At 39.8% G+C, this 27,048-nt stretch overlaps 1 protein-coding gene across 3 annotated transcripts in view; it reads right to left on the bottom strand.

Moving 5' to 3' along the window:
- adgra1b (adhesion G protein-coupled receptor A1b) overlaps positions 1–27,048 on the bottom strand; it is a 533,717-nt gene that overhangs the window by 325,440 nt on the left and 181,229 nt on the right. For all 3 annotated transcript variants that reach the window (XM_073027522.1, XM_073027521.1, XM_073027520.1), the window contains 2 exons: positions 20,600–20,671; positions 942–1,013 (listed from right to left, as the gene is read on the bottom strand). In XM_073027522.1, coding sequence (XP_072883623.1) covers positions 942–1,013; positions 20,600–20,671 — 144 coding nt within the window. The remainder of the gene's footprint in view (positions 1–941; positions 1,014–20,599; positions 20,672–27,048) is intronic.

The following is a 27,048-nucleotide window of genomic DNA, read 5'->3' on the forward strand; positions in this document are numbered from 1 at the left end:
GTGAAGTTGGTCATTTTGGTAGGTCAACTATGATGGCAGAATATAGTATTAATGGTAAGACTCTTGGCCGTGTGGAGGATCAGAGGGATCTTGGGGTCCGACTTCATAGGACGCTCAAAGCATCTGCTTAGGTTGATGCTGTGGTTAAGAAGGCTTAGGGAATTGAATTTAGGAGCCAAGAGGTAATGTTGCAGCTATATAGGACCCTGGTCAGACCCCACTTGAAGTACTGTGCTCAGTTCTGGTCACCTCACTACAGGAAGGATGTGGAAGCCATAGAAAGGGTGCTGAGGAGATTTACAAAGATGTTGCCTGGATTGGGGAATGAGCCTTATGAGAATAGGTTGAGTGAACTCAGCCTTTTCTCATTGGATCGACAGAGGATGAGAGATGACCTGATAGAGGTGTCATGTGGATAGTCAGAGTCTTTTTCCTAGGGCTGAAATGGTTGCCACAAGTGGACACAGATTTAAGGTGCTGGGGAGTCGGCACAGAGGAGATGTCAGGGGTAAGTTTTTACTCAGAGAGTGGTGAGTGTGTGGAATGGGCTGTCAGCAACGGTGGTGGAGGCGGATACGATAGGGTCTTTCAAGAGATTTTTGGATAGGTACATGGAGTTTAGAAAAATAGAGGGCTATAGGTAAGCCTAGTAATTTCTAAGGTAGGGACATGTTTGGCACAACTTTGTGGGCTGAAGGGCCTGTATTGTGCTGTAGGTTTTCTATGTTTGTATATATATTTTCATGGTCTCATGCTACAGGGGAGAGGGTGACAGTCTACAACAAGTATGTCATCTCCAAATTTCCTCTTTACTTGCATTATCTTATCACAATATGTTTCTGAGATGCATATTATGCTCATGGACATTGTCTTTCAAGGTGACTGCAAAAAGAAACCAGACTTAATGTGGTAACTATCTGCAAAATATGTAACAGACTTACAGCCTTGATAAACTGGTAAGGCCCACAAACATCTCAGGACTCAGACATCCAATTCTGTTGTTTGACAGATCTCTGTAAAGAGAACACAAAATAGTTACATTGTAAAATGTGGCCCATGTGTTACTATGAGTCAGTCATTATCTTAAACAAGTGATGTGGTAACGAGTGTCATAAGTCAGGGAGATCCAAGCCAACGCTCTTGATCTATCTGAAATTCTCTCTTCTCAAATACCTTGTACTGAGAACACAATGACTTGGTTCCATGTCCTTTTCTAAGAGAAAATCAGAGAGGGATTATATTTCTCATTACATGTCCATAGTACCAACTCCATCAACCATTGAAGTTATCTGAGGCAATCTTTTGATACCACTTGTTACATACCCCGTGGGAATCTTGTGACTATCCTATGACCATGATGTAATTGAGTATCTGGTGAGCATGATGTAATGGTCTTGTGATGGTGGGGTGATGTAATTTCCCGCCACAGTGAGGTCACATGATGTAATTTTCCTGCCAGTTTGAGGTCACGTGATGACCTATTCCAACAGGTATAAAACGGGAAAGCCTTGCTGTAACACAGGTCAGTTCATTGTTTAATTTGTCAGTTACTCTGTTATGATGCGTATTTGTCTCATGACGCAGTTTTATTTTAAAGTGGAGTTTTACTTTCTATCTTAAGTCTCAAAGGTTATTGCCAGCAGTTTCACCACAACGCTGCCAGTTTTAGTCCAGTCGGAGAGTGAAGAATTTATCAAAGTGCGGGAACCCGAAGGATCAAGTAAAGTTGGTGTCATTGGCGGTAATACAGGATCGACCTTATTTAATCTTCGTTCAAGGAATTAGTAACTTGCATTCAAGATAATCCCTGATATATGAGAAGAAAGGATTGGGGCAGTGTTATTCGCTAAGGAAAAGGTCAGTTCCTTTAGGCCATTTTTTATTTCCTTCGTCATAAATCCTTCGGGCAAGGCATATTTCGGCTGGGATCAGCAGTAACGTCATGTCATCTAGGAATTCGTTACTTCAGGAAAGTCTCTCCTAATTGATTGTGTAAATCATTTGGAGTTCCACATTTACCACTCTTAAGACTGTGCTTGCGTTTATCGCTTTAAGAACTGTGTTCGCATTTATCACTTCATCAAGAACTGTTCGAGTTGCCGTATAGTAGTTAACTTCCAGTTACGTTAATTGTTTGTTTACTTTTCATTTGTTGTTGAGTTGAGTTTTAATAAATGTTTAATTTGTTTATAAAAAGCCTGTCTCAATTCTATATTCATGCCGGATCGTAACACACTGGACAACAAAGATTTTGCTTCCTGAATGCTTTTGAGTGTGCTGTTTGGGTTTTGGGCTGCTGATCATGACAATCACCATGAGAATTTCCCTATCATACACCTTTTTTTTATAATTGCCAAAATCTGTTATTTCAATTCATAATTCAAATCAATTAAAATGTTGCCCACAAAGTAAGCTGAAAAGTTTTCCATCTTGTCCAGGCATGCCTATACATGTTTAGGCAGGGTTGATGCTGCATGGCAGGACAGGTTTTAGTAAGGCTATAAAAGCATCACGCACACACGGTTCTATGCATTGCGCTTACATGTATATCAGTTAGCGATCATGTTGATGCACATGCACAGATAGAATATTGTGTGTACTCATTATAAACAGGAATTATATTTTCAGGAGTATTTATGATAGGAAAATGTCTCACCAATGTTGCAACAGTCGTGATACTTTCTGTTATATTTGTGGCTACTATATGTTTAAATCTCAAAGACAGAGCTTGACTCCTCATTAAGAAAGCCTACGGACTTTACTTTGGTGTCAAATTGGTGACCAGCACAAAGCCTGGGCTCCTCACATTTGTTACATTCCCATTTCGACTTCTTCCCTGTAAATCCTGGTGCTATCAGTGACGAACATAGTGAAAGGTTTCATGTGGACAATGCAGTCATGGAGAAATGGTATCAGAGCAACTGGAATCCATCAATGCCGGCGGATTATTGTTGGACATTAAGCGAGAAGCCTCAGACACTGAGGATAAATGAAAATCATCAGCAAAACATTTTTAGCTTGGTTGAACTATTGCAATGTGTCAGCACTGTTATGCTGTTAGACGTATTCAATAAAAGTTATTTTCTTGTTTCTTCAAGTTCCTCCATGATACAGTAGCCTAAAATTATATTTGTGTTCAGCTTCCAGTGGTTTATCTTAAACAAAAAAAATTCTGAGGAAGCAACACTTTTGGAGAAATTATGAAGCAACATTGATCAAACAACTCACACCTCGATAGGCAATGAAATTAGACAGGACTGAAAAGCCAGGGATTAATCAATAAAAACTAAAAGCCAAAGACAACATGATGCCTTGAATTTTTAGTTTTGTTGTTGAGCCCCCAGCCACCAGGTAGTTCCATTATGTATCACCCAGGCTGTTGCCTGAAGAATAGGAATCAAGTGAGGCACTGGAGAAATTCTGGAATCTGTTAGACTATATTCTTTCATCAGTCACTGGGGCTGAAGAAAGGTGCAGAAATGTCAGGGCACGCTGTAATCTGCTTTAAAGCCTGGCTTACAATACTGACAGGGATGCAGATGCCAGATCTCTGTTTTCGTGAGTGGGCAAAGTAGTTGCACTGAAGCCAAAAGTAATAGGGTACAGGACCTAAGTATCCCATTTTCCAAAATACCTGCTTGATAGAGGAACAAATAGATTCAATGAGCTTCCATTTTGAGTACTAAACTTGTTTGTCTTGAAGCAACCAAGAAGAGCACCAAGACCATGAAGCAGTCAAAATGATATGCCGTTTTCACTTTCAGAACTCACACTGATTTCAAGGGCTGGAGATCCCTGGCAGTTGGTTCACATTGTGATGACCAAGGAGCACACATCATTCTCTTCATCATTTCTCCCTTACTTTCAGATGGGAAAGGCTTTGATGAAATCTGGCAGCACCAGGAATGTACTTAATAATCAGGTGAATAACCTGATTACACAAGTTTAGATCATACCAAGAGGAAGATAATGAGGGCTCCTTTGAAAAATGGGCGCAGTCAATTCTACAATCGCTAAACCAAAAAGGTAAATTCTATTAGGAGAACAGGGCTGCTGCATCTACCTTTCAATCTTCTTCAATGCACATTTTGCACCTGTCCATTTCCAAATCAGTCATAACAATAAATTACTTTCCTCATTTACCAAAATTACATGGGGTCTCATGGCAGCATAGCGGTTATCGCAATTGCTTTACATGCCAGTGATCACTGATCATGGCTTGATTCGTAAGAATCACGGTACGTAAGAGTTTGTACATCCTCCCTGTGACTGTAGGTTTCTCTAGGTGCTCTTATTTTCCAAAGGTTTAGGTTAGGGTTAATAAATTGTGGGAATGCTAACTTGGCGCCAGAACTTGTGGGCTGCCCCAAGTACAATCCTCACTGATTGTACAATATTTGACACAATCGATGTAATTCAATGTGTGTTTCAACGTTTTGATGTACATGTGACAAATACAGCTAATCTCTACACTATGTTGACCAGGCAGAGTGCAGAAGAGCAAATTACTATTTAACAGGAGCGAGGGAGATTGGGGTCTGGGTGTGACAGAGAAGAGTGTAGTTGTTAGTGAAGGGTAACAATTCTGGGAAGAGAGAGAAGTTGATTGAGGCTAACAAAGTGTTATATCATATCACACAAAAAGAAGGGGACTGAGTTTTATGCTTTTGGGAGTCAATTTATTTTCTTCAAGTCTGCTGAGTCCACATGTCTGTAAACACAGACTCACAAAGATCAACCAAAAAGACATCTATCAAAGAAGAAACAGTGACACGAGATAAGCCCTCAGCACGCCATGCCATGGTAGGTAGCAGTTCGCACAGCAACATTATTACGGCTTGGAGCATTCTGAAGTCTGGAGTTTAATTCCGGCACTGCTCTGTAAGGTGTCTATGTACACCCTCCTGTGGAACGTGTATGCTTTCCCAAGGTCCTCCCGTTTTCTTCCACATTCCACTGGTTAATCAGTCATTGTAAATTGTCCCATGATCAGGTTAGGGTTAATCGGGTTTGTCGAGATTTGCACGGCCAGCTTGGCTCAAAGGGCTGGAAGGGCCTACACTGTGATGTACGGTATTATTAAATAAACAACTAAAACTATTACAATGGTCCTGACCAGCTTGGAGGTCGAAAACTATCAACCACATAAATTCAAAATAATATAAATATATATAAATAGTGGTCACAAATGTCAAAGGGGGTAGATGAGGGTGAGCTTGAAAGGTGTGGGGGGCATTTTGGTTCCTTTTGGCACTTGAAGAGAGCATTAAAAGGCATGTACCCTTTGATTCAGCACGTATTGATGATTTTTTATTGATGGTTTCCAAGCCTTGGAAAACCACTACAGGGCAACTTTTAAATATAAACAAGGCAGAATGACAGCCTGATTAAAGATATTAAAGAATCTTGCATGGCACACTGGTATGAAGCAAAACACAACATAAAATTGACAAGAACCATGTGCCAACTGGTGAGAGTAATTCCATTTCCTCTTTGTTGAATTTCAATCTCCATGACTCCCAAATCTTGATTGTATTGGGCAGGGTGTTGTAAAATGGTGTCATTGGGTTGTGATAGGGACAGCACTGTTGTAGCTTACATACTCTTCATAACTTGGAAGAAACTTCCACCATAAAACCAAAATGCTGTGGTCCAGAACCTTGATGTAGAAGGAATTACCCATGCATTTCGAGGTTTTATTTTTTTAATTAATTGAATATCAGTTTGCTGAAAGTGGAAGCAGGCAGTGCTGAAGTGAGTTAAACTTTGTGTCTGTAACCACAGGAAAGGTGCAGGCAAATCTGTTTCTCCTTAACCAATCAGCATGAACATTTGTGCAACTTAAGAATGTCAAGACTGACTTGGATTGGTAAATCAGAAAGGGAAAATTTAATGTCAATTCTGGCACTTGAGGAGAATATAGGGAAAGAGGGACAAAAAGGAAAGGGAAAACAATTGTTTTTATTTCATGCTTGAATTTGTTTTAAAATTAAGAATAATAAGAATTCTAATTTTTTTAAGTATTGAGGAGTTATTTTTACCATATTGTTAAAAGGTGCCAAAACATAACTGTTTAACTATGTGCACCTGTTTCACAAACAGCAAAATTCACACTATTTAAAGCATTATCATCGTGTTGCAGACGGTGCTGTGTCACTTCTACAGTTTGAAAGGCAGAGTACTGCAACAAACAGATACTTTCATATTTGAACTTAACTACGAATGTGTATTTTGCCTGGAATCTTATGTAAATAAATAACAGTACCTGGCATTAACCTTAACACAATGTTTGACAACAAAATCTGGAATATTATTTGAATAAAATTACAAATCTGTTCCTCATAAATTAGTATATAAATCCAATACACACTGCACACTGATAATTTGTCCTTCCTCCACATCTGCATAAGAAAAAAATGCCCTTCATTTTTAGTGACAAGATACTTGCCCAGCCACGAGAGAAGAATGTTACAGGTATCATTCAAGAACCTTGGCAAGTATGGGAGGAATTCCATTGTGAAGCAATTAAAGCTGCAAACATGGTATAAATCTAACATGTGGCTGAAAGGTCATTCAGTGGATAATAATGAGACAACCGTTATAATGTGGGAAACAGTAAAGTACAATGCAACCTTTTGTGCTAACCATATGTTTTCCATATGTATCACCATATAAAATCATGATGCCATAATTCTTCTTTCTTTAATTAGAGATATTGTTGAACCATGAGCCTGAAAGGATACAAATATTTGGCAGCTGTCCCAAACATAGCACAGCAGCCTCAATTTTAGAGTATTCGTCAGCTTTTAAATGAATGGAATAATTAATCAGAGCTATAATATGTACTCAAAAATCAATGCTGGTAAATGCTGAAAGCATCAACAGATTCAAACTGAGTGAGGTAGGACTCCTGGGGATTACACGAGAAATGGTGTGAGAAGAAACAGAAGTTGTTGCTGGGGATTGGTGGTAGTCACATCAAACCGGAATGTATGTGCCTTTAAAATGCTATTGAGTCTTATGCAACCAATAAAGTACTTCTGAAGTGTTGTCTCTCTTGTAAATAGGATATGTAACTAATTCAGCCAGAGCAGTGTCAAATAGCAATAATAATTGGATGTGCTGTTTCAGAAATGTTGATGTAATATACAATGGCTTAAATGCCAGATGACCTCCTGCCTTTGTTTAAGGGCATCCAAGCTTCTGTGCAACCTCAGAGATCAGAGAGGGCATCATTTAGCATCACAGCCAGAAGACAACACCTCTGAAGAAGTAGCATTTTTGCAGAATGTCAGTGGTCTTTTCCAGTCCACTTGGCTGACTGGAATTTCAAGCAAGTGTCTCCAAAGTGTGATTAACAACTGACATGTGCCAGGTGAGATTTGGTTATTTATTGAGATACAGCACAGAATAGGCCCTTCCAGCCCTCTGAGCCACACCGGCCAGCAATCTAATCTGAGCCTAATCATGGGACAATTTATGATGGACATTAATCTACCAACTGATACATCTTTGGACTGTGGGAGGAAACCGAAGTAACTGGAGGAAACACACACAGTCACGGGGAAAACGTACAAACTCTTTACAGGAAATTGGCAGAGTAACAAGAAACAATAGGAAGTAAAAAGTTATTTTTGTGAAAATGGAAATGTGCAGTTGGGTTCCCAGGGCCAGTAATATGATTTGGCCTGAGTGTACAGGGTAAATACACAAATTTTCTGATGATGACACAAAAACGTGAGCTGTAGTGATCTATGAGGAGGACAACAGTGGGCTTCAAGACAACAGAAGATTGGGTAGTGGGCTGAGTAGATAGAATCTAATGCTGATGATGTGCCGTGTTGTACTTCAGAAAAAAAATTGTATCCACTTCAGATAAAATGCCATAGCTCAGGCTGCAGAAAAATAATCTGGGAAAACATCAGGGTGTAGAAGAGGTTGACCAGGGTGTTGCCAAATGTGATGAGGAAAGATCTAAAGAGATGTGCAGGGTAGATTTCTTTTATTTATACAGGAAGTGATAGGTGTCTAGAATCTATCAGTAGCACTGGTAGTGGAAGCACATGTAGACTGAAAGGTTTAGTTTAAACTGGCACAGACATCGTGGTCTGAAGAACCTGCTCCTGTGCTGTACTGCTCTGTGTACCAACGTATTGAAGTTACTTACTCTTGGAGAGGTACTTCTGAGCTTGGGAGAAGTAATCTTTGAGAAAAACAAGAGCTAAACTGAAAGAGCTGAAGTACAAAAGTCTGGACAAAGTGGGCATACTGCTGAATCACAGAGACCTAGAATAATTACAGCAAAGCAGAAAGCCATTCAGTCTATTGGTACACACACACTCTATATATCAGCAATCTACCTAGTCTCATTTCCATGCCTTCTCTCCAACACATACCTTAATCTTGTCTCCTTATAATTTTGTTGCTAAGGACGACTGGAAGTGGACCCAAGTTCAGGACACAAACACACGGGTTGCATTAACAGAAGTGAGTGTTTTAATAGTTGCAAGGAAGGCTGGGGAATGAGGATTAGATGCTTACATGGACGTGGGCTTGGACACAGGGCTGGGGCTTGGACTTGGACTTGGACACAGGGCTGGGACTCGGACTTGGACACGGAGCCAGAGCCAGGACTCAGAATTTGGACACAGATCCAGGACCCGGAAGTTGGACACAGAGCGGGGACTCGGAAGTTGAACATGGAGCAGGGACTCGGAAATTGGACATGGAGCAGGGACTCGGAAATTGGACATGGAGCAGGGACTCGGAAATTGAACATGGAGCAGGGACTCAGAACTTGGACACGCAGCAGGGACTCGGAAGTTGGACACGCAGCAGGGACTCGGAAGTTGGACACGCAGCAGGGACTCGGAAGTTGGACACGGAGCAGGGACTCAGAAGTTGGACACGGAGCCGGGACTCGGAAATTGGACATGGAGCAGGGACTCGGAAGTTGAACATGGAGCAGGGACTCGGAAATTGGACACGGAGCAGGGACTCGGAAGTTGGACACGGAGCCGGGACTCGGAAATTGGACATGGAGCAGGGACTCGGAAGTTGAACATGGAGCAGGGACTCGGAAATTGGGCATGGAGCAGGGATTTGGAACTTGGACACAGAGCAGGGACTCGGACTTATAATAACAAAACCAAACAATGACAGATGATTTGTACTTTGGCTCGGAGGAGTGGCAAACTGCCTGCAATTCTCAGCTGGACACGAGATGACAAAACCAAACAATGACAGACAATTCGTATCTTGACTCGGAGTAGCGGCAAATGGCCTGCAATTCTCAGCTGCCTACGAAAATGACAGAATTCGTATCTTGACTCGGAGTAGCGGCAAACAGATGGCAAAACTCAGCTGGACACGAAAATAACAGAATTCCTAAAGCAACCCCAGGCACCGAAGCAACTTAAAGTTCACTATTCTGGGCGGCCCAGATGTGCATTACCGCCCTGCTCAGGAGATGGACCAGCCCCGAGCAGACGTAAGCCAGAGCTTTTATGCTGCTGGCTTGGATGAGAATCAGGTGCCGTAATCAAGGAGTCAGGTAAAACAGGGGGAAAAGGAAATTAACAGAAATGAGGAGTCAACCGACTGGACCGTGACAAACTTCCTCTGTTTTAAAAAGAAAGTCCCAGCTTCTCAACATGTCCTACCATGTTCAATGAACCAAGCCGACCCCACAATCTCTCAGTTCTTCTACTTCTTTTAACATCTCTAATTTACATTGCTTTTCATTTTTATAACACCACACATCATCAGCATTAAATTTCATCTACTCACCCACTACTCAATCTGCTTTTGTAGTGAAGTCCACTGTTGTTCACCTAATAGTTCAAGACCCTTCAAATTTTTAGGTAATCAGAAAATGTGTGGATTTTACCCTGTACACACAAGTCCGAATTTTATTACTGACCCTGGGGAACTCAACTCCACATTTCCATTTTCACAAGAATAACTTTTTACTTTCTATTGTTTCTCATTACTTAGCCAGTTTCCTATCAGTACCATTGAAACTTCCTATTCCATGGCTTTCAGCTTGACGACAAGACTGTTATGTGGCAATGTATTTGAAGTCCAAGTATTCCTTGTCAGCTGCACTACTCTCATTGTATTACCAACTAATTAGCTTCCTAAAGGTCAGATAATGAATTTACTTCTCCATGATAAACACTTTCTCAAAATCCACTGACATCTACTAGACAGGTATATGGAGGAATTTAAAGTGGGGAGTTATATGGGAGGCAGGGTTTAAGGGTCAGCACAACATTGTGGGCCAAAGGGCCTGTACTATGCTGTATTGTTCTATATGTTCCATAAATACACCTAGTTCTTATTATCCACCAACTTGATTTACATGAATCCATATACTCGATTAGCTGCATGTTGCTGGGATTGTTGGTAAATATAACACATTCCTCCAGAGCCTTCTACTACAGTGATTAGTGAGTCCTAATTCCCATTCACTTTGACTGTGCTTGCTACCTTCTGCTGACAAGACATGAAATACCAATAATCTATATATGCTCAGAGTCAGAGTCGGGGATCTGCCTGGGTGTTTTTCTTTGTTTGACACTGCTGGCGGTCGGATACCAAGAAGGAGGAAGGCGCTCCTTCCCTCCGCTAGCCTGTGCAAGATGCAGCTCCCATTTAGCGACCCCCACCCCTGATCAGGGTCACGAGAAGCCATGGGAGCAGGTGGTGGATGGTCGTATGAGCAGCTGGTGCATATCACAAATCCTGGTTATGCAACCACTGATGCCAGGCAGACAATCTCTGAAGGGTACTGATGACGGCTGGGGTCACTCATCTTGTAAAGACACTGCCCAGAAGAAGGCAACAGTAAACAACTTCTGTAGAAAAACTTACCTAAAGAATCATGATCATGGAAGACCATGATTGTCCATGTCATGACACGGCACACAATGATGATGATGACTGTTCGGGAATATTCTGGAGTTACATGAACATCGCAGGTATTTATTCAAACAAGAACCAGTTTTCAGCTCTTAATGTATATTATAAATCGCAAGCAGTAAATTGAAGAAAATTGCAAATAAATGATTCTGTCTTTGGAGCACATAGATATGGCCTGCAAAACAGTGACCATGCGATATTTGCATATGAATCAGCCAAACATTAAGACAATGGCTTTATGTTAATTTGCTTGCATCAAACCAGGCGACATGACAAAGTTATTTACACCATTGTGACTGAGTTCAAGTTTGAAGATCAGGCTAATGTTGTCACTTCGCAAACCAAATATAGTCATAGGTATAGCTTCAGTCAACAGCTGATCTGTTGTCTACTCTGGCATCTGACTCTTTGTCTTCAGAAGTTTTTAGAATATCTGTGTCAACAGGGGTGTTTGAACATTCAGAAGTGTCTCCCACTGTAGATATGTAATTCAAAGTAAGTACTGTCAACCCAAAATATTGAAGTAAATGATGTAATTTTAACCATTGAGATTATATTGACTCATCTTTGATCTTAAGGGTATAAAATGTGATGTACTTTTGGTTTGTGAGATTCTACCAAAATGGTCTCCAAGAGAATGCCCGGTTGCTTTGATGAATAAAGACTTTCATATTCACAACTTCTCCAGTTTCTCCAGTGATCTAGTCACAGTCACCATATTTGGAGGTTTGTCTGGAATATGTTCATGCCCCAATTACATGGGCAGCAATCTCAGCAGTCTAAGGAGGGTGAGTATTTCTGATTGTGACCCCCAATGCTTAGACCTGCTTAGGCCGGTAACCATGGAGTCATGAAATATCAAAGAACATGGTGGAGAGCTGGAGATGTAGATGTGAAAGCGATGTGGTTTGTTTGTGTACGGGTGTGTGTGTGCTTATTTTGTGTAAAGGACTAACCACCAGACAATGCTGGGTAGCTTGTTGAGATGGGGCTAAAGATGGTTACTGACCATTTGCGGTGCCAGAGGGTGCATGTATACTCATGGGAATTGTTTGTGTGTGTCTGACCGTGTGTGGGAAAACCTGAGAATCAAAACCAAAAATGGGCGATAATGCAGAAATATTTAACATTCAACATAAAAGGGATACAGCAACATGATAGGCTCAATTATGAAGTGGGGAGAACTCACAGGAGGCTATTTATTTTACAGGTGTAGAGGGGAAAACAATGAGTGCAAATAAAGTGAGCTTCAGGTATTTGAGAGAGAGGGAGTGTGCTTTTCAGAGGATTTCTGGGTCTGCCTGAACAATGTAGTTACCGTCCTGGGGATAGATGAACTTTGTAAGGCAGGTGCTGTCATAGATTCAGTGACAGGATGGACTGCATGGACAAGACAGGGTCAGCACGTATGTTAGATTCACAGAACCAACAAATGGCAGCCCTTCATATAATGCTTTTGATAACTGCATCCTCCAAATCCTCATTTTCATTGTAACTTTCAAGATGATTGTCAATACTTGTTGAAGTAGTGAAATGGTTTCATTTTCACTCTCGGCCATTTCTGACATAGCAGAACCTGGGTGTTTGAAATTGCAGCCAGTAAATCAATTCTAAATTGGCTTACTGCTTATTCATCGCCATCAATCAATGAGAAAAAAACTTCTTTTTGAAACACACACACACACACACACACACACACACACACACACACACACACACACACACACACACACACACACACACACACACACACACACACACACACACACACACACACACACACACACACACACACACACACACACACACCAATACTTAAAGACTGTTCCTGTAAGCACAGTGTAGAGTCCTACAGCCACACAAGTTCACTCGACTAACATTAGTTAGAAACTGTTCGGCAACTGTCTCCTGTCCCAATATAGCAGAATTGTATCCCAAATCAACAAAAGGAATCCAGGCTATTTTTTCAATTAGTTTTAGTTCTTTAAGAGTTCTCCCAAATAAGCAGCTGCCCAGATTGACCGATGGACCAATTAACCAGAATCCACTGTGTGTATGTTTAAATGTACCATACTGTACAAAAGTCTTAGGCGCATATATATAGCTAGAGTGTCCGCGACTTTTGCACAGCACTGTCGTAATTTTATGTATTGCACTGTACTGCTGCAAACAAATTTCATGACACATGTGAGTGATGATAAACCTGATTTTGATATGGCTCTCTATTGGGGACAGAGAGTGGGAAGAGGGCTGGGAAGGGTGAATCATGGTTGGGGAAAGGAGAAAGGAGAGGGGAGGGAGCAGGAAGCACCAGAGAGACAGTCTGTAATAATCAATAAGCCAATTGTTTGGAATCAAACGATCTTGCCTTGTGTCTTAGGGTTGGGCGTGTCCACACCTGCACCATCCACTCGCCCACCCCGGCACTCATCCTCTGCCACCAGTCTCACCCCCCTCCCACAGTGCTCCACCTTCCCCATTCCCTACAGCCTTTGCTCCTGTAAGAGTTACAAACCCGCTCTCTGCTCCACATTGGCAAATACAGTACAGCGCAAAAGTCTTAGGTACCCTAGCTATATATATATATATGTGCCTATGCCTTTATACAGTACTTTATTTATTTTTCACTGGTGAGTTTGTAAATAAGTTAAAATACATTAATAGTATAAGTGGCTAGTATTGTGACTGAAGCCAAGGGTTCAAACATGGACTGGGGATGTGCCCATAGCAGGCATTGGAGTTCACGCATTGCAGGGAGTGGGAAAATTACATTGACTGCAGCCAGGGCTGGTGTCAGCAATTTGGTAGACGTGCTGACAGTTCTGCTGTCTGCTGCTTCAGGCTTTACCACCAGCTACCGGCTGCCACAGATGGTGAGAAACTCTCCACTGTAGGAAGGCAGTAAATCAAATGCAAACTATAAGAGATGAAAATACAGACTGAAAACATACATACAAACTGAATCATTCAAAGTAGCTGTTATATTTTTGGCAGAGTTAACAAGTGTACATCATTGCATCCCAGCAGCCTTACAGTCATCTGTTTTCATGTTACCCACAGCGAGTCTGTATCCCTGTCATTTGCGGAAATGATGATTTGAAATGATTTAACTCTAATACGAAGCCTTGTCAAAATGTTTTATCTCTCAGTGAGAGACAAGTTTCAATTGAACAGATCTTTGTAAAGGCTGGAGGCCTGGCAAAATACCTTGTTGAAATTGAGGACTGTAACAGCAGTCAAGAGAAAGTTAAGGAGTCTGAGCAAAAAAGATCAGTGAAAAAGTTAACACTGCGGGCCAAATGCCTGACACCTGTTCACATGCTAGTAACATTAGCAGGATTAGGCTGAGGAATTCTAAACATGAAAAAGCACAGGGTGGCTGAGCCAAATCTGGCAAATGAATGATGAGACCAAGCATATGACTAAACAAAAGTGGACTGGAAACAGCTACTTAAAGATAAATCTTTATCAGATGAGCAAAAGATATTCAAGCAGGAGAAAGTAAGAGCTCAGAGCAAATCCCTTCTGAATAAAAGGAGAGCTCTCAGTTCTAGATTGCTGTGGATGTGAAGAAACATAAAATGAGTATAAACAAACAGATTGAAACTTTTCACATATGTGAAACATTGAACACCAGACAAAAAGAACAAGAAGATGCCCAGGTAAAATTTTGAAAAAATGATTATCAGGAAGTCTGATAATAAGTCTGACAAACACAAGGAAGTCTGCAGATGCTGGAAATCCAAAGCAACATACACACAATTTTGGAGAAACTCAGCAGGTCAGGCAGCATCAATGGAAATGAATAAACAGAAGGTTGAGACCTTTCATCAGGATTAGAAGTTGGGGGGTGAGATGCCAGAATAAAAAGGTTGGGGCAGGGGAAGAAGGATAGCTAGAAGGTGATAGGTGAAGCCACATAAAAAACATGGAAGATGCCCAGCTGAAATGTTAAAAAATGTTAATTGGCAATTAGTTTATTATTGCCATACGCACCAAGATACAATGAAAATCTTTGTTTTGCATGCCATCCAGACACATCATTCCAAATATATGTACATCAATGTAGTATAAAATAAAAGCAGTAACAGAATGCAGATTATACCCAGAAGAGGTGCAGTGCTTATCGATCAATAAGGTGTAAGGGCCGTGACGAGTAGATTGAGAGATCAAGGGGTCTTCTTTGTTGTACAAGAGGTCTGATCTAGAGTCTTATAACTGCAGTGTAAACGCTGTCCTTGAGTTTGCTGGTATGTATTTTCAAGCTTTTGTATTTCCTGCTTGATGGAAGGGGGAGAAGGAAATTTCTGGTTTTTGAGGGGCCTCAATATGTTGTCTGCTTTCCTAAGGCAGCTGACAGTGTATAAAGAGTCAATAGAAGGGAGGCTGGTGCCCTGATAGTCTGGGCTCTGTTTACAGCTCTCTACAGTTTCTTGCAATCTTGGCCAGAGCAGTTACCAGACCCAACTGTAATCCATCGGGACAGGGTGCTCTCTGTGGTTTATTTGTAAACATTGATGAGGCTCTTTGGGGACATGCCAAATTTCCTTAGCCTTCTGACAAATCAGAGGTGCTGGCATCCTTTCTTAGCCATTTAGATGATGTGGTTTGACCAGGACAGGCTACTGGCAACACTTATATCTAAGAACTTGAAGCATTTAACCATCTCCACCTCAAGACCAATAGGGTATGCACTCCACCCATCTTCCTGAAGTGAATGACCAGGTCTTTTGCTATGCTTGCATTTTTCGCTTTTCACAATGCTATTAAACAGCCATCAGCCTCACGTAACTCTGTCTCATTATTGTTTGAAATTCAGCCTGCTACTGTGATGTCACTTGCCAACTTAAAGATGGATCTTGAGCAGAATCTGGCCACAGAATTGTGAGTGCGTGGGGAGCAAAGCAAGAGACTGAGGATTCAGCCTTGCAGGGTACAAGTGTTGGAGATAATCATCTGGATGTATTGTTGCCTACCATTACTGAATACGGCCAGTTTGTCAGGAAGTTCAGGTTCCAGTTGCTAAGCCCTATGTCTCGGTGTTTAGAGATGAGTTTGTCTGGAATTATTCTATTGAAGGTGCTGCTATAGTCAATCAGTGGAAGTCTGGCAAAAAGCAGCAGGTAAAATCATTGAAAAACCATGAAACATTCCACAAATATTTGAACAGAAAAAAATAACAAAGGAAATTGTGAATCCTAACAGTTATAAAATAACCTGAATATAGAGGCAGAATACATCATCAGTTCTTAATTTCCAAACATATTCAAGGAAGAGGGAGATGAGATAGACTTTGATTTTAAGGCCAAAGAATATAAAGTATGAGAAACGATACAGACATTGTGGACAGTGCCACCTGTTCCTTTCATCTTCTTGACACTGAAACTGGATTTCTCATATCATAAAATGGCAAGTCACAAATAACACAAGGGACACAACTGCTAAAACCCCCAAAGATAGGAATGTTTATATTGATGACCACATTTGATTGATATACATTCAAGATGGTCAAAGGAGTTATCTAGCAATTTTCTTTATTCTTTCTTTGTTTAGAAGCATTTTTTTATTATGCACCACAACATAACAGGGTCCAATCCTGTGTCAATGATGATCATGCCTTTAATGATGCTGTGATTCAACTAAAACATGGGTCTCATCAGAGCTGTGGTCAGTTGGAGATTGGCCACATACACTGACGACTACATTGACCTCATTCCCCTTAATTTTGCTCATTTCCAGGTCAGCCTTTTATGCAACTGTTCTATGACTGCCATGGGAACTGGCCATTTATAGATTGATGAACTTCCCTACAAAAATGTAGTAAATGCAAAGAATCTCTACATCACAAGTCAGGCAAATCCTATTTTAGCACATCTTTCAGGGCAAACATGACCGTAGCTCTGTTCCACGTGTCCCTTTAGACTGAAGATGAGGAATCTCTTCAGCCAGAGGGTAGCGACTCTGTGGAATCTGTGACCACAGATGGCTGTACAAGTCAAGTCACTGCATGTATTTATTGCAGATAGCTAGGTTCTAGATTGGTAAGGGGATTAATGATCACCAGGAGAAGGCAAGAGAGGTTTAAATAAAAACAGCCATGATTGAATGGCAGAGCAGACCCAATAGGCCAATGGCTTAATTCTACTCCTACATCTTGTGGTCTTATGGTTATTTTGGCCAAATTTCACAGTTCATTGCTGGAGGCTAAAATCGATATTAGTGCTAAATTCACAAAAAATAAGTGAAATGCAACTTCTACACAAATTGCTTTATGTCTAAGCTATCAAACAGTTTAGAGCTCCATCAGATTATTGACACTTTCTCCACAGTTTATTTAATCCCTCCTGATACATATAGCTTCTCAGCAAAACTTTGACCCCACCATTTTTTTATTCTCTGGTACTTCTCTTTCCTGTTAATAAAAGGAAAACCACATCATTTAAAAATATGGTCTAAACAAGGTTCCAAGGTTCCTGCTTAACTCCTAAATTTTACAGTTTTACCCCTATTAGATTGCAACCCTAAGCTTCACTAAACTGCATTATGACTTCTAGGGATTTGGATTTCTGTAGTTGAATGACTAGATTGATTCAGGGTGAGATCATCACTGTGCAAGTCCTACTAATGAGGGAATGGTCATTCTTGAGATAAGCTTGGAGTATGATGATAACAAATAATTCACCAGTGTGTTTAAATGTTAGAAATGTGAAAAAGTAAGGAGTTTAGAGAGAATAATAGTGTACATACTAGAATTGTGACACAGCTTAATGATTGTTTGTGCGACATTTCTTGACTGGTCCATTGGGACGGTTAGTTGAAAAGATTGGGCTGGAATCCATTCTCAGGCAGTTTTTTTTTGTCAATCACGCTACCTTGATGGCTGAGCAAAAGTAATCCCAGGGCAAATTCTGATGTAAACGTCACTCAGTTTGATTCAAACACTGCAAGATACACAATGTAGGAAATTGTACCAATTCTCCTCCTGCCAGTAGCTGTTGCCAAGCTGTTGATAGTACAGCCTTCATGCTGCCATTACACTTGTTATGTTCCTTGTAACTACAAGTATTTGAAGAGGACGATCTATTGATGTTTAAATATCCAAAAATGTGTAATGGAGTAGAAGCAGTTTTAATATTCAGTGATATTGCTGCCGACAAGTAAATAATACAGTATTTAAGAAAATTTCAGTTAAAATACTGTTCTTCTCTCTATACATCTTCTGAATCACTATTAAGAGTTAGCATTGTAAAAGTTGTTTCTACCTTTTCTATTTGTGTATCTATATGTGAATGAGCTCATGTGATCCTCCTGGCACTGTCATATGACAATACAGTGTAAAAGTCTTATGTATATATATCTAAGACGCCTAATATTTTTGCACTGTACTGTATTTGTCAACATGGAGCCGAGAGGGAGTTTGTAAATCAGGAGGGAGCAAAGGATGTTCGGAATGGTGAGGGTAGCGTGCCACTGGAAGCCTACAGTACAGGTGGCAGAGGAGTGCCAGGGTTGGGGGAGGTCTACAAGTGCAGACACATATAGCCCTGAGACACCAGGCAAATCCATTTGACTCCAAAAAACTGGTTATTGATCATTATGGAGCGTCTCTCTGGTGCATTCCCCTCCCTTCCCATTTCACCAACCATGCTTCCCCGCTCCCTGTCCACTTCCCCCTCTCATTCTGCAATAGAGAACCACATCAGAATCAGGTTTATCATCATTCACATATGTCACGAAAATTGTTTTTTTTTGAGGCAGTAATACAGTGCAATACAATGTCATGAATTCGCCTTATTCAATAATAGAAATGGATTAATTTCAAATCTGACCAATATTTCAAAGTTATATTTGAGTACAAAAACATGCATTTCAACATATTGCATACTGCATGTAAGCACAGAGTCATTGCACATGAACACTGCATGCACAACCCGAACTTTGAGCTTTACTCACTCAGAAGGAGGCTTCTACATTACAGAAAATGCTAATTCCCTTTGTACATCAATTTTTAAGTAAATGCTTGTATATGCATAATAAGAACCTTTCTCACAAATGTAAGCTTGGTCAAATTCAAATACCAAACAGCATAAATGCTGAGAAAATAAGGCACGGTGCAAGAAAGAAATCTGGTTTCAGAGAGTCCCAAGGTTTTCCTTATTTCCTCTTTTCTTTCTCTCACCTGCAATCAACATGACTGAAGAGAATATTTCATGACTCTTTAATTCTAAAAACATGTCCATGTCAAACTTCCAAAATTACTTTTACCCTTGAAGTCTAAACCCTTCAAATAAAATGCAGTTTAAATGCTGGAATACCAAAGAAAAGCAGACTTTTAAACAGGTGCTAAAGTCCATCAAGTTAAAAAAAAAGGAAAAAGAATTAGACCCTGTAATCTGTGAAACTCAAGACAGTTCAGATTCCTTCATACATGTGTGTGCTTTTTTTTATCCCTTCTTCAAGGCTGCAAACATTTGGAGGTTGCCTATTAAATGCCTCCCCATTTTCTTTAACATTAATAAACTAAACATTTTACCTGTTCTGCAAAAAATAATATAGGTCGACCTCCTGGAATCCAGCAATCAGTAACCGGGTTCCATCACTGGTTCAGACATGATTCTCGCCAGCCTAATTTCAAATTTCCTGTGTCACTGCACCAATTCGACCCCACTGTTTTGGTGGTGCCATGAACAGAATCAGCTGCTGTTGGCATGGTCTTTAAAAGTAGCAAATCATTGCTCTGTGTTATTCTGCATTTATTTTTATAAACTGTGCTTATCTGGCCCCAGTCATGACTTCATTGAATAAAGGAAGTGCTTCTCGTGGTGTAAAGCGCAAACACCATACGTTATCTATACAAGATAAGATGGGAGCTCGAAAAAAAAGACTGTGGTGTCTGTGAAAAACATATGCGACTTGTATAACATTGGCTCTTCCACAGTTTATGATAGAAAGAAGCAAAAAGAAAAGTTACTCCAGTTCTTTGGTGACAGTGAATCAAAGAACAGATACGTATAAGGAAAACAATGAAAGATGGAAGATGTTCACAACTCAATAAAGTTCTCAAAGTGGTTTACATTTCGCGTCAGTGAAGGTGTAGTACTATCAGGAGAGCTGGTGGAGGAACAAGTGAAATTATTTCATTAAGAATTAGGACTGGATTGTGAGTGCGGTTACAGTGAAGGGTGGTTTCAGCATATCAAGCAGTGACATAGCATAACACTTAGTGCAGTGTTTCAGTCATTTGTCGTTTCTTTTTTCTTTTTTATTCAACTTGTATATTTACAAGGTACTTTACAAGTAGGGTGAGGTGATCATCAACTGTGTTAGAGGTGTTTATTTATTTAATCCTAACCTAACCCCCGTGATTTGGCAAAATTACTAATCCAGAGCTACATAGGTCTCAATCATTCAGATTCCTGAATAAACATTAAACATCCTTAAAAACATTTCATCTTGAAACAACATCAAACAATCAACTCTTTTACCTAAAAGAATAACAACGTATTTTGTTCTCAATATGTCATTATATGAAAATAATAGGGTCAACCTCTATTTAGTTTTGAGAGTAATAATGAAATATTTTATAGGTTTTGTTACTTCTCAATGTTTCACCCAGAATGAACTGGGAAATACATGAACTAATGTCACAGGTAATTCGAAGAGAACAAGTACTTACAATTGCCTCAGCTCTGAAAGCCCAAAGAAAGCCCCAGGCTCAATGTTGCTAATCAAGTTATTCTTCAAATCCCTAGAGAAAAGGAGAATGAAAAAATAATTATAGGTTGATGAGCTGTTTTTTTTAACTTAATGAATGAAATATGATTACTGAAATTGAATGCTGTGTGTTTGTTTTCTCAGCAACGGTGAAGAATGTGTTCTGTAGCTTCCTTACAAACCAAGATAAAAGCAAGTTTACATAGACAGTTCAAAAAGTTAAAAAAAAAAAATCTTCAGGATAATTTGTCACTGAAAATTTTCACTGCAACAGCCAAATTTGATGAGCCTTTGGTTTGGGAATACACTTTGATTTGACCAGCAAGGAATTCAGGTGGAAGACGAAAAACAAACCAAATCCACTGCAATCCTAATTCTCACGTAATATAGGGTACCAATGTTTGACTCACTGGGATTGAAGATGTGCTCTCCTTGTGACTGGTATAAATAATTTGTTTAGTTTGAATGGATTAGATTGCCTTGGGATGGTATTCCACAGGAGAGGTGCTCTACAAATCACTGGTATACAGTATGATTGGCTTTCACAAAATGGGCACATTCTTCTTTGAGAGGAGTCAGTCTGCTGGAATTTTTCCAGCCTGATTTGCTGAATATTTCCTGCACTTTCTGATTTTATTTCAGGTTTACTTTTTTTTTGTTTTATAATCTATTTGGCACCATATTCCTAGAAACTGGAAGCATGCAAATAAACGTGATGCTTTCGCAGATCAGCACAAAGCAGCTGGAGAAATTCTACAAGGTTCACCTTTCAAATCTGAAAAAATAAACCGTTTGAAGGAAGGCCTATGAGGGAAAAGGGAATGGGGAATTCTACTACTTCTTTTTGGAAGAGCTGACAATCCTTTCTATTACTAGTGTCATAATGTTATATAAAGGTGACATCTTCTTGCAAAACAAATATGAACTTTATGATTAATGTATGCTTGTATATCAGACATTCACCAGAATTATTATAGAAGTAGTAACAATCTATTGAAACTGCCTTACGATGTACCATGCTATTGGAATCACGTGTATCTCTTCTGGCAGAGGTATGACCTGTACAGAGGTGACAGGTTGCACCTGAATCCAAGGGACCAATATTCCCACAGGCAGGTTTGTTAGAGCTCTTGGGGAGGGTTTAACCTAATTTGGCAAGGGGGTGGGAACCTGAGGGAAGGGACGTAGGATAGGATGGATGGTAAAACAGCAAAGATAGCATACAGTCAGATTGTCAGGAAAGGAAGGCAGATGATAGGACACAATTGCAGCCAGCAGCATGAGTATCATTGCATTACAGTGCAGAATTAAAAAGAGTAGCAAATACAGTACTCAAAGTGTTATATCTCAATGCACAGCGTTTAAGAGATAAGATGGATGACCTTGTTGTACCATTACAGATTGCCAGGTATGATGTTGTTGCCATCACTGAATCGTGGCTGAAGGATGGTTATTGTTGGGAGCTAAATGTCAAGGTTACACATTGTATCAAGTAGGCAGAGGGAGTGGCGTGGCTCTGCTGGTAAAGAATGGCATTAAATCAGTAGAAAATATGACATAGGATCGGGAGATGTTGAATTCTTATAGGTTGAGTTAAGAAACTGCAAGGGTAAAAGAACCCAGATAGTAGATATATACAGGCTTCCCAACAGTAGCCACCCACAGATTACAATGGGAAATAGAAAAGGCGTGCTAAAAGGGCAGTGTTATGATAGTCATGGGAGATTTCAACATGTAAGTTGATTGTGAAAATCAGGTTGGTAATGGATCTCAAGAGAGTGAGTTAGTTGAATGCTTATGCAATGGCTTTTTAGAGCAGTTGGTTGTTGAGTCTACAAAGGGATCAGCTATACTGGATGTTATGTAATGAACTGGAGGTGATTAGGGAGCTTAATATAAAAGAACCCTTAGGAGTCAACGATCACAATATGATTGAGTTCAACTTGAAATCTGATAGAGAGAAATTACAGCGGTCTGAGAGAGGAGTTGGCCAAAGTAAATTGGAAGGAGATGCTGGCAGGGATAGCAGCAGAGCAGCAAAGCATGAGTTTCTGGGGGATAAAAATGAGGAAGGTGCAGGATAGATGTTTTCTAAAACCAAAGAAATACTCAAAAGGCAAAATAGTCCAACCATGGCTGACAAGGGAAGCCAAAGCTAATGCAAAAGCAAAAGAAAGGGCATACAACAAAGCAAAAATTAATGGGAAGACTGATTATTGGGGAGCTTTTAAAAACCTACAGAAGGGCAACAAAAAGAAAAGATGAAATATGAAAGCAAGCTACCAAACGATATCGAAGTGGATAGTAAAGGTTTTTTCAAGTATGTAGAAAATAGAGATGAGAACGGTTATAGGACCACTAGAAAATGAGGACACAGAAATAATAATGGAGGACAAGGAGATGGCAGATCAACTAAATGAGCATTTTGCATCAGTCTTCACTGTAGAAGACACTAGCAGTGCGTCAGATGCTGAAAGGTGTGAGGGAAGAGAAGTGAGAGCAGTTACTATTACAACGGAGAAGGTGCTCAAAAAGCTGAAAGACCTAAGGGTACATAAGTCAGCAGGACCAGATGAACTGTACCCTAGGGTTCTGAAAGAGGTAGCTGTAGAGATTGTGGAGGCATTATAAATGACCTTTCGAAAATCATTGGACTCTGGCATGGTGCCAGAGGACTGGAAAACTGCAAATGTCATTCTACTCTTCAAGAAAGAGGAAGGCAGCAGAAAGGAAATTATAGACCAGTTAGCCTAACCTCAGTGGTTGGGAAAATTTTGGAGTCAATTGTTAAGGATGAATTTATGGAGTACTTGGTGACACAGAACAAGATAGGACAAAGTTAGCATGGTTTCCTTAAGGGAAAATCTTGCCTGACAAACCTGTTGGAGTTCTTTAAAAATATTACAAGTAGGATAGATAAAGGGGATGCAGTAGATATTGTATATTTGGACTATCACAAGGCCTTTGACAAGGTGCCACACATGAGGCTGCTTGCCAAGTTAAGAGCTCGTGGTATTACAGGAAAGTTACCAGCATGGTTAGATCATTTAATTGTTAGGAGGCAGTGAGTGGGAATAAATAATACTTGTCTGGTTGGCCGCCAGTAACTAGTGGTCTTCCACAGGGGTCAGTGTTGGGACCACTTCTTTTTATGCTATATATCAATGATTTAGATGATGGAATAGATGACTGTTGCCAAGTTTGCAGATGATATGAAGCTAGGTGGAAGGGCAGGGAGTGTTGAGGAAACAGGTAGGCTGCAGAAGGACTTGGACAGTTTAGGAAAATGGGCAAGAAAGTGGCAAATGAAACAAAATGTTGGAAAATGCATGGTCATGTACTTTGGTGGAAGAAATAAATGTGCAGACTATTTTCTAAACGGGGAGAAAATCCAAAAGTCTGAGATGCAAAGGGACTTGGATTCCTAGTGCAAAACTACCCTAAAAGTTAACTTGCAGGTTGAGTTGGTGGTGAGGAAGGCAAATGCAATGTTAGTATTCATTTTCAAGAGGTCTAGAATACAAGAGCAAGGCACTGGTGAGGCCTCACCTTGAGTATTGTGAACAGTTTTGGTCTCGTCATCTATGAAAATATGTCCTGGCATTGGAGAGGGTTCAGAGGAGGTTCACAAGGATGATTCCAAGAATGAAAGGGTTATCATACAACGAATGTTTGATAGCTCTGGGTCTATACACATTGGAATCTAGAAGGATGAGGTGGGGGGGGGGGGGGGGGATCTTATTGAAACCTTTCGAATGTTGAAAGGCCTATACAGCATAGATGTGAAAAGAATGTTTCCCATGGTGGGGGAATATAGGAAAAAAGGGTACAGCCACAGGATAGAAGAGCATCCATTTAAAACAGAGATGCAGAGAAATTTCTTTAGCCTGAGGGTGGTTTATTTTGTGGTATTTGTTGCTATGTGCAGCTGTGGAGTCCAGGTCGATGGGTGTATTTAAGGCAGAGATTGATAGGTTCTTGATTGGACACGGCATCAAAGGTTACCAGAAAAATATATTCTCATATTCTTGTCATTCCTCATTGACAGAACTAGCCTTCTCCATTTCTCCTATTTAATGCATTTCACAAGGACCCTGTTATGTTTTGAAGTTCAAAAGATTAAAGTAATTTAAAAGAACACATGGGAGTCCAAGATGCACGTCTAACTTCGTATTTACTTTAAGCAAGGTGCTTAAATGTATGTCTATATTGAATCATTGAAATGAACCAGAATGCTAAATCAAACAATATATTTAAAAGATTACTCAAATATTATTGAAATATTAAATACATAACAGACCCTAAAACATAACAATAGATTTAAAAACAATAATATATTCAATCACAACCTACTGAAAAACTTACAAATACCTTTTTAAAAATAAGGCATGAATTTACCCACTGAAGTAAGCAGCCGCAATTAACTTATGTCATGAAAGGACATATATAAATGACTAAACTGCTTTTTTCTGCTACTTCAATAATAGCTTACTTTGAAAATATTTTAATCAAAGCAGCAGGAAGCATGTCAGAAAAAATTAGACTGGTGTTGCCTGTTATTCCACAGTATAAGTTCAAGATTTTTGTTCTTTCATATTAACATTTCCACATATAATCTGCTCATTTGCATCTAAATATGCAATTGTGTGAATATATACCATTTATTGTAGTCTACTGATCTGTATGAAAAAAACTCAAATTTGTAATATCAGAAGCAATATATTGAGATTGTGAAGGATTTTAACAACAAAAAATTTACAGTTGATTATAACTATATGACTAGTGCTAACTACCAACTAAAGTCTATTGCAAATTCAGATGGTGTATTGTGTGAACAACTATTGGACTCAAGCAAACAGAGCATCACAGGCAATTTCTCTCAGAGAAATACTAGGCGACAATTGTTTTCCTTTTAAAATTCTCTGCATTTGGCTATATTCCATCTGGTAACAACTGACTCTGGTCTGAAAAGGATTATAATTACAAAACCACACAATCATGTACATACACTTTATACATGTAACTTCACAACTACCCAAACAAATATTATTGACTATTATTTGAATGAGTAGATTATGTCATATGCGCAGCATACTGCTAATACAATATAGAAGAATGATCGATTCAGTGCCTAGATGAATACCACCAGAATCTCAAGGCAAAGAATTGCCCCATTGCACGTAACATTGATTTGCCATGTTTCTCTCAAATGTCAAAATTTGACTTGGATCTGTAAAGACTTTACAAGATTATAATATATTCATGAAAATTTAATTTATAGCTCCATCAATAAAGCCAGAGCAATGACTCCTGAGTCACAGAAGCCCGATGTCTCCCAATGATTTAGTTAGCTTCCAATATGTAAGACAAATGATTTGAAGGCCAAAATGCACTAGAGCATTGGGGTTCCAATACATTTAAAAAATACACTATTTCCGTTTGTACATGTCATGTGACAGTACAGAGCAAATTGATAAGTTAATAATGAAATTATGGCAGATTTTTAACTTGCAGCATCACTTCCATGCACAGACCCTATATCCCTTGATTGCCTTAATACATTGAAACTTATAATCTTCCATCTTGAATAGACTGAATGACCGGATTACTGACCCATTACTTTAAATCTTTGACCTCTGGTTCAAGCCCCATAATTCTAACATTGAAGCGTGTAAAGGCCCAGTCTGCTTAATCTTTCCTTAAAGGAACAATCCCTCCACCCTAGGGAGCAAATCAATAAACATTTGTTGCTCATGGCAAGTCCTGAATGGATTGGTGGACCAAACTGTGCACAATATTTCAGGACAGGCAATATCTGTGGAAAAATTAACAAGACTGATGTTTTACGCCAGAGATCTTCATCGAAGAGCCTCTGACTTGAAAAGCTATTGCAGTTTCTCGTTCCACAGATGTGGCCTGAGTATGTTGAGTATTTTTATATTATGTAGATTTACATCTGCATTTTTTATTTCCACAATATTCCAAATGGGATCTTAATAATACCTGCAGGATGCCTTCATTCTTGTATCAAATCTACTTCCCATATGTTTTGTATGTTTTGACATCCCATTTTTCCAATTCTGATGTAAAAACACATAAGAGCACATAGAGTGAGAATAACAATGAGCCAAGAATAGATCCCTGTGGGCAGCCTCTGACCTGATGGCATGAACATCAATTTCTCTAACCTCGGGTAATTTTCCCCCTCCCTCCCTTCTCCTCCTTCCATTCCACAATCTGGCTCCGCCTTACCTCTTTTCTGTTTACCTGCCTATCTCCTCACAGTGGTGCCCATCTGATTTCCATCTGTCACATGGTCCACTCTCCACTCCTATCAGACTCCTTCTTCTCCAGCCCTATACCTTTTCCACCTATCACCTCCCAGCTTCCTACTCAAGCAAAACCCACACT

This window comes from Hemitrygon akajei, chromosome 23, assembly GCF_048418815.1.
Source record: "Hemitrygon akajei chromosome 23, sHemAka1.3, whole genome shotgun sequence".
NCBI classification, from domain to species: Eukaryota; Metazoa; Chordata; class Chondrichthyes; order Myliobatiformes; family Dasyatidae; genus Hemitrygon; species Hemitrygon akajei.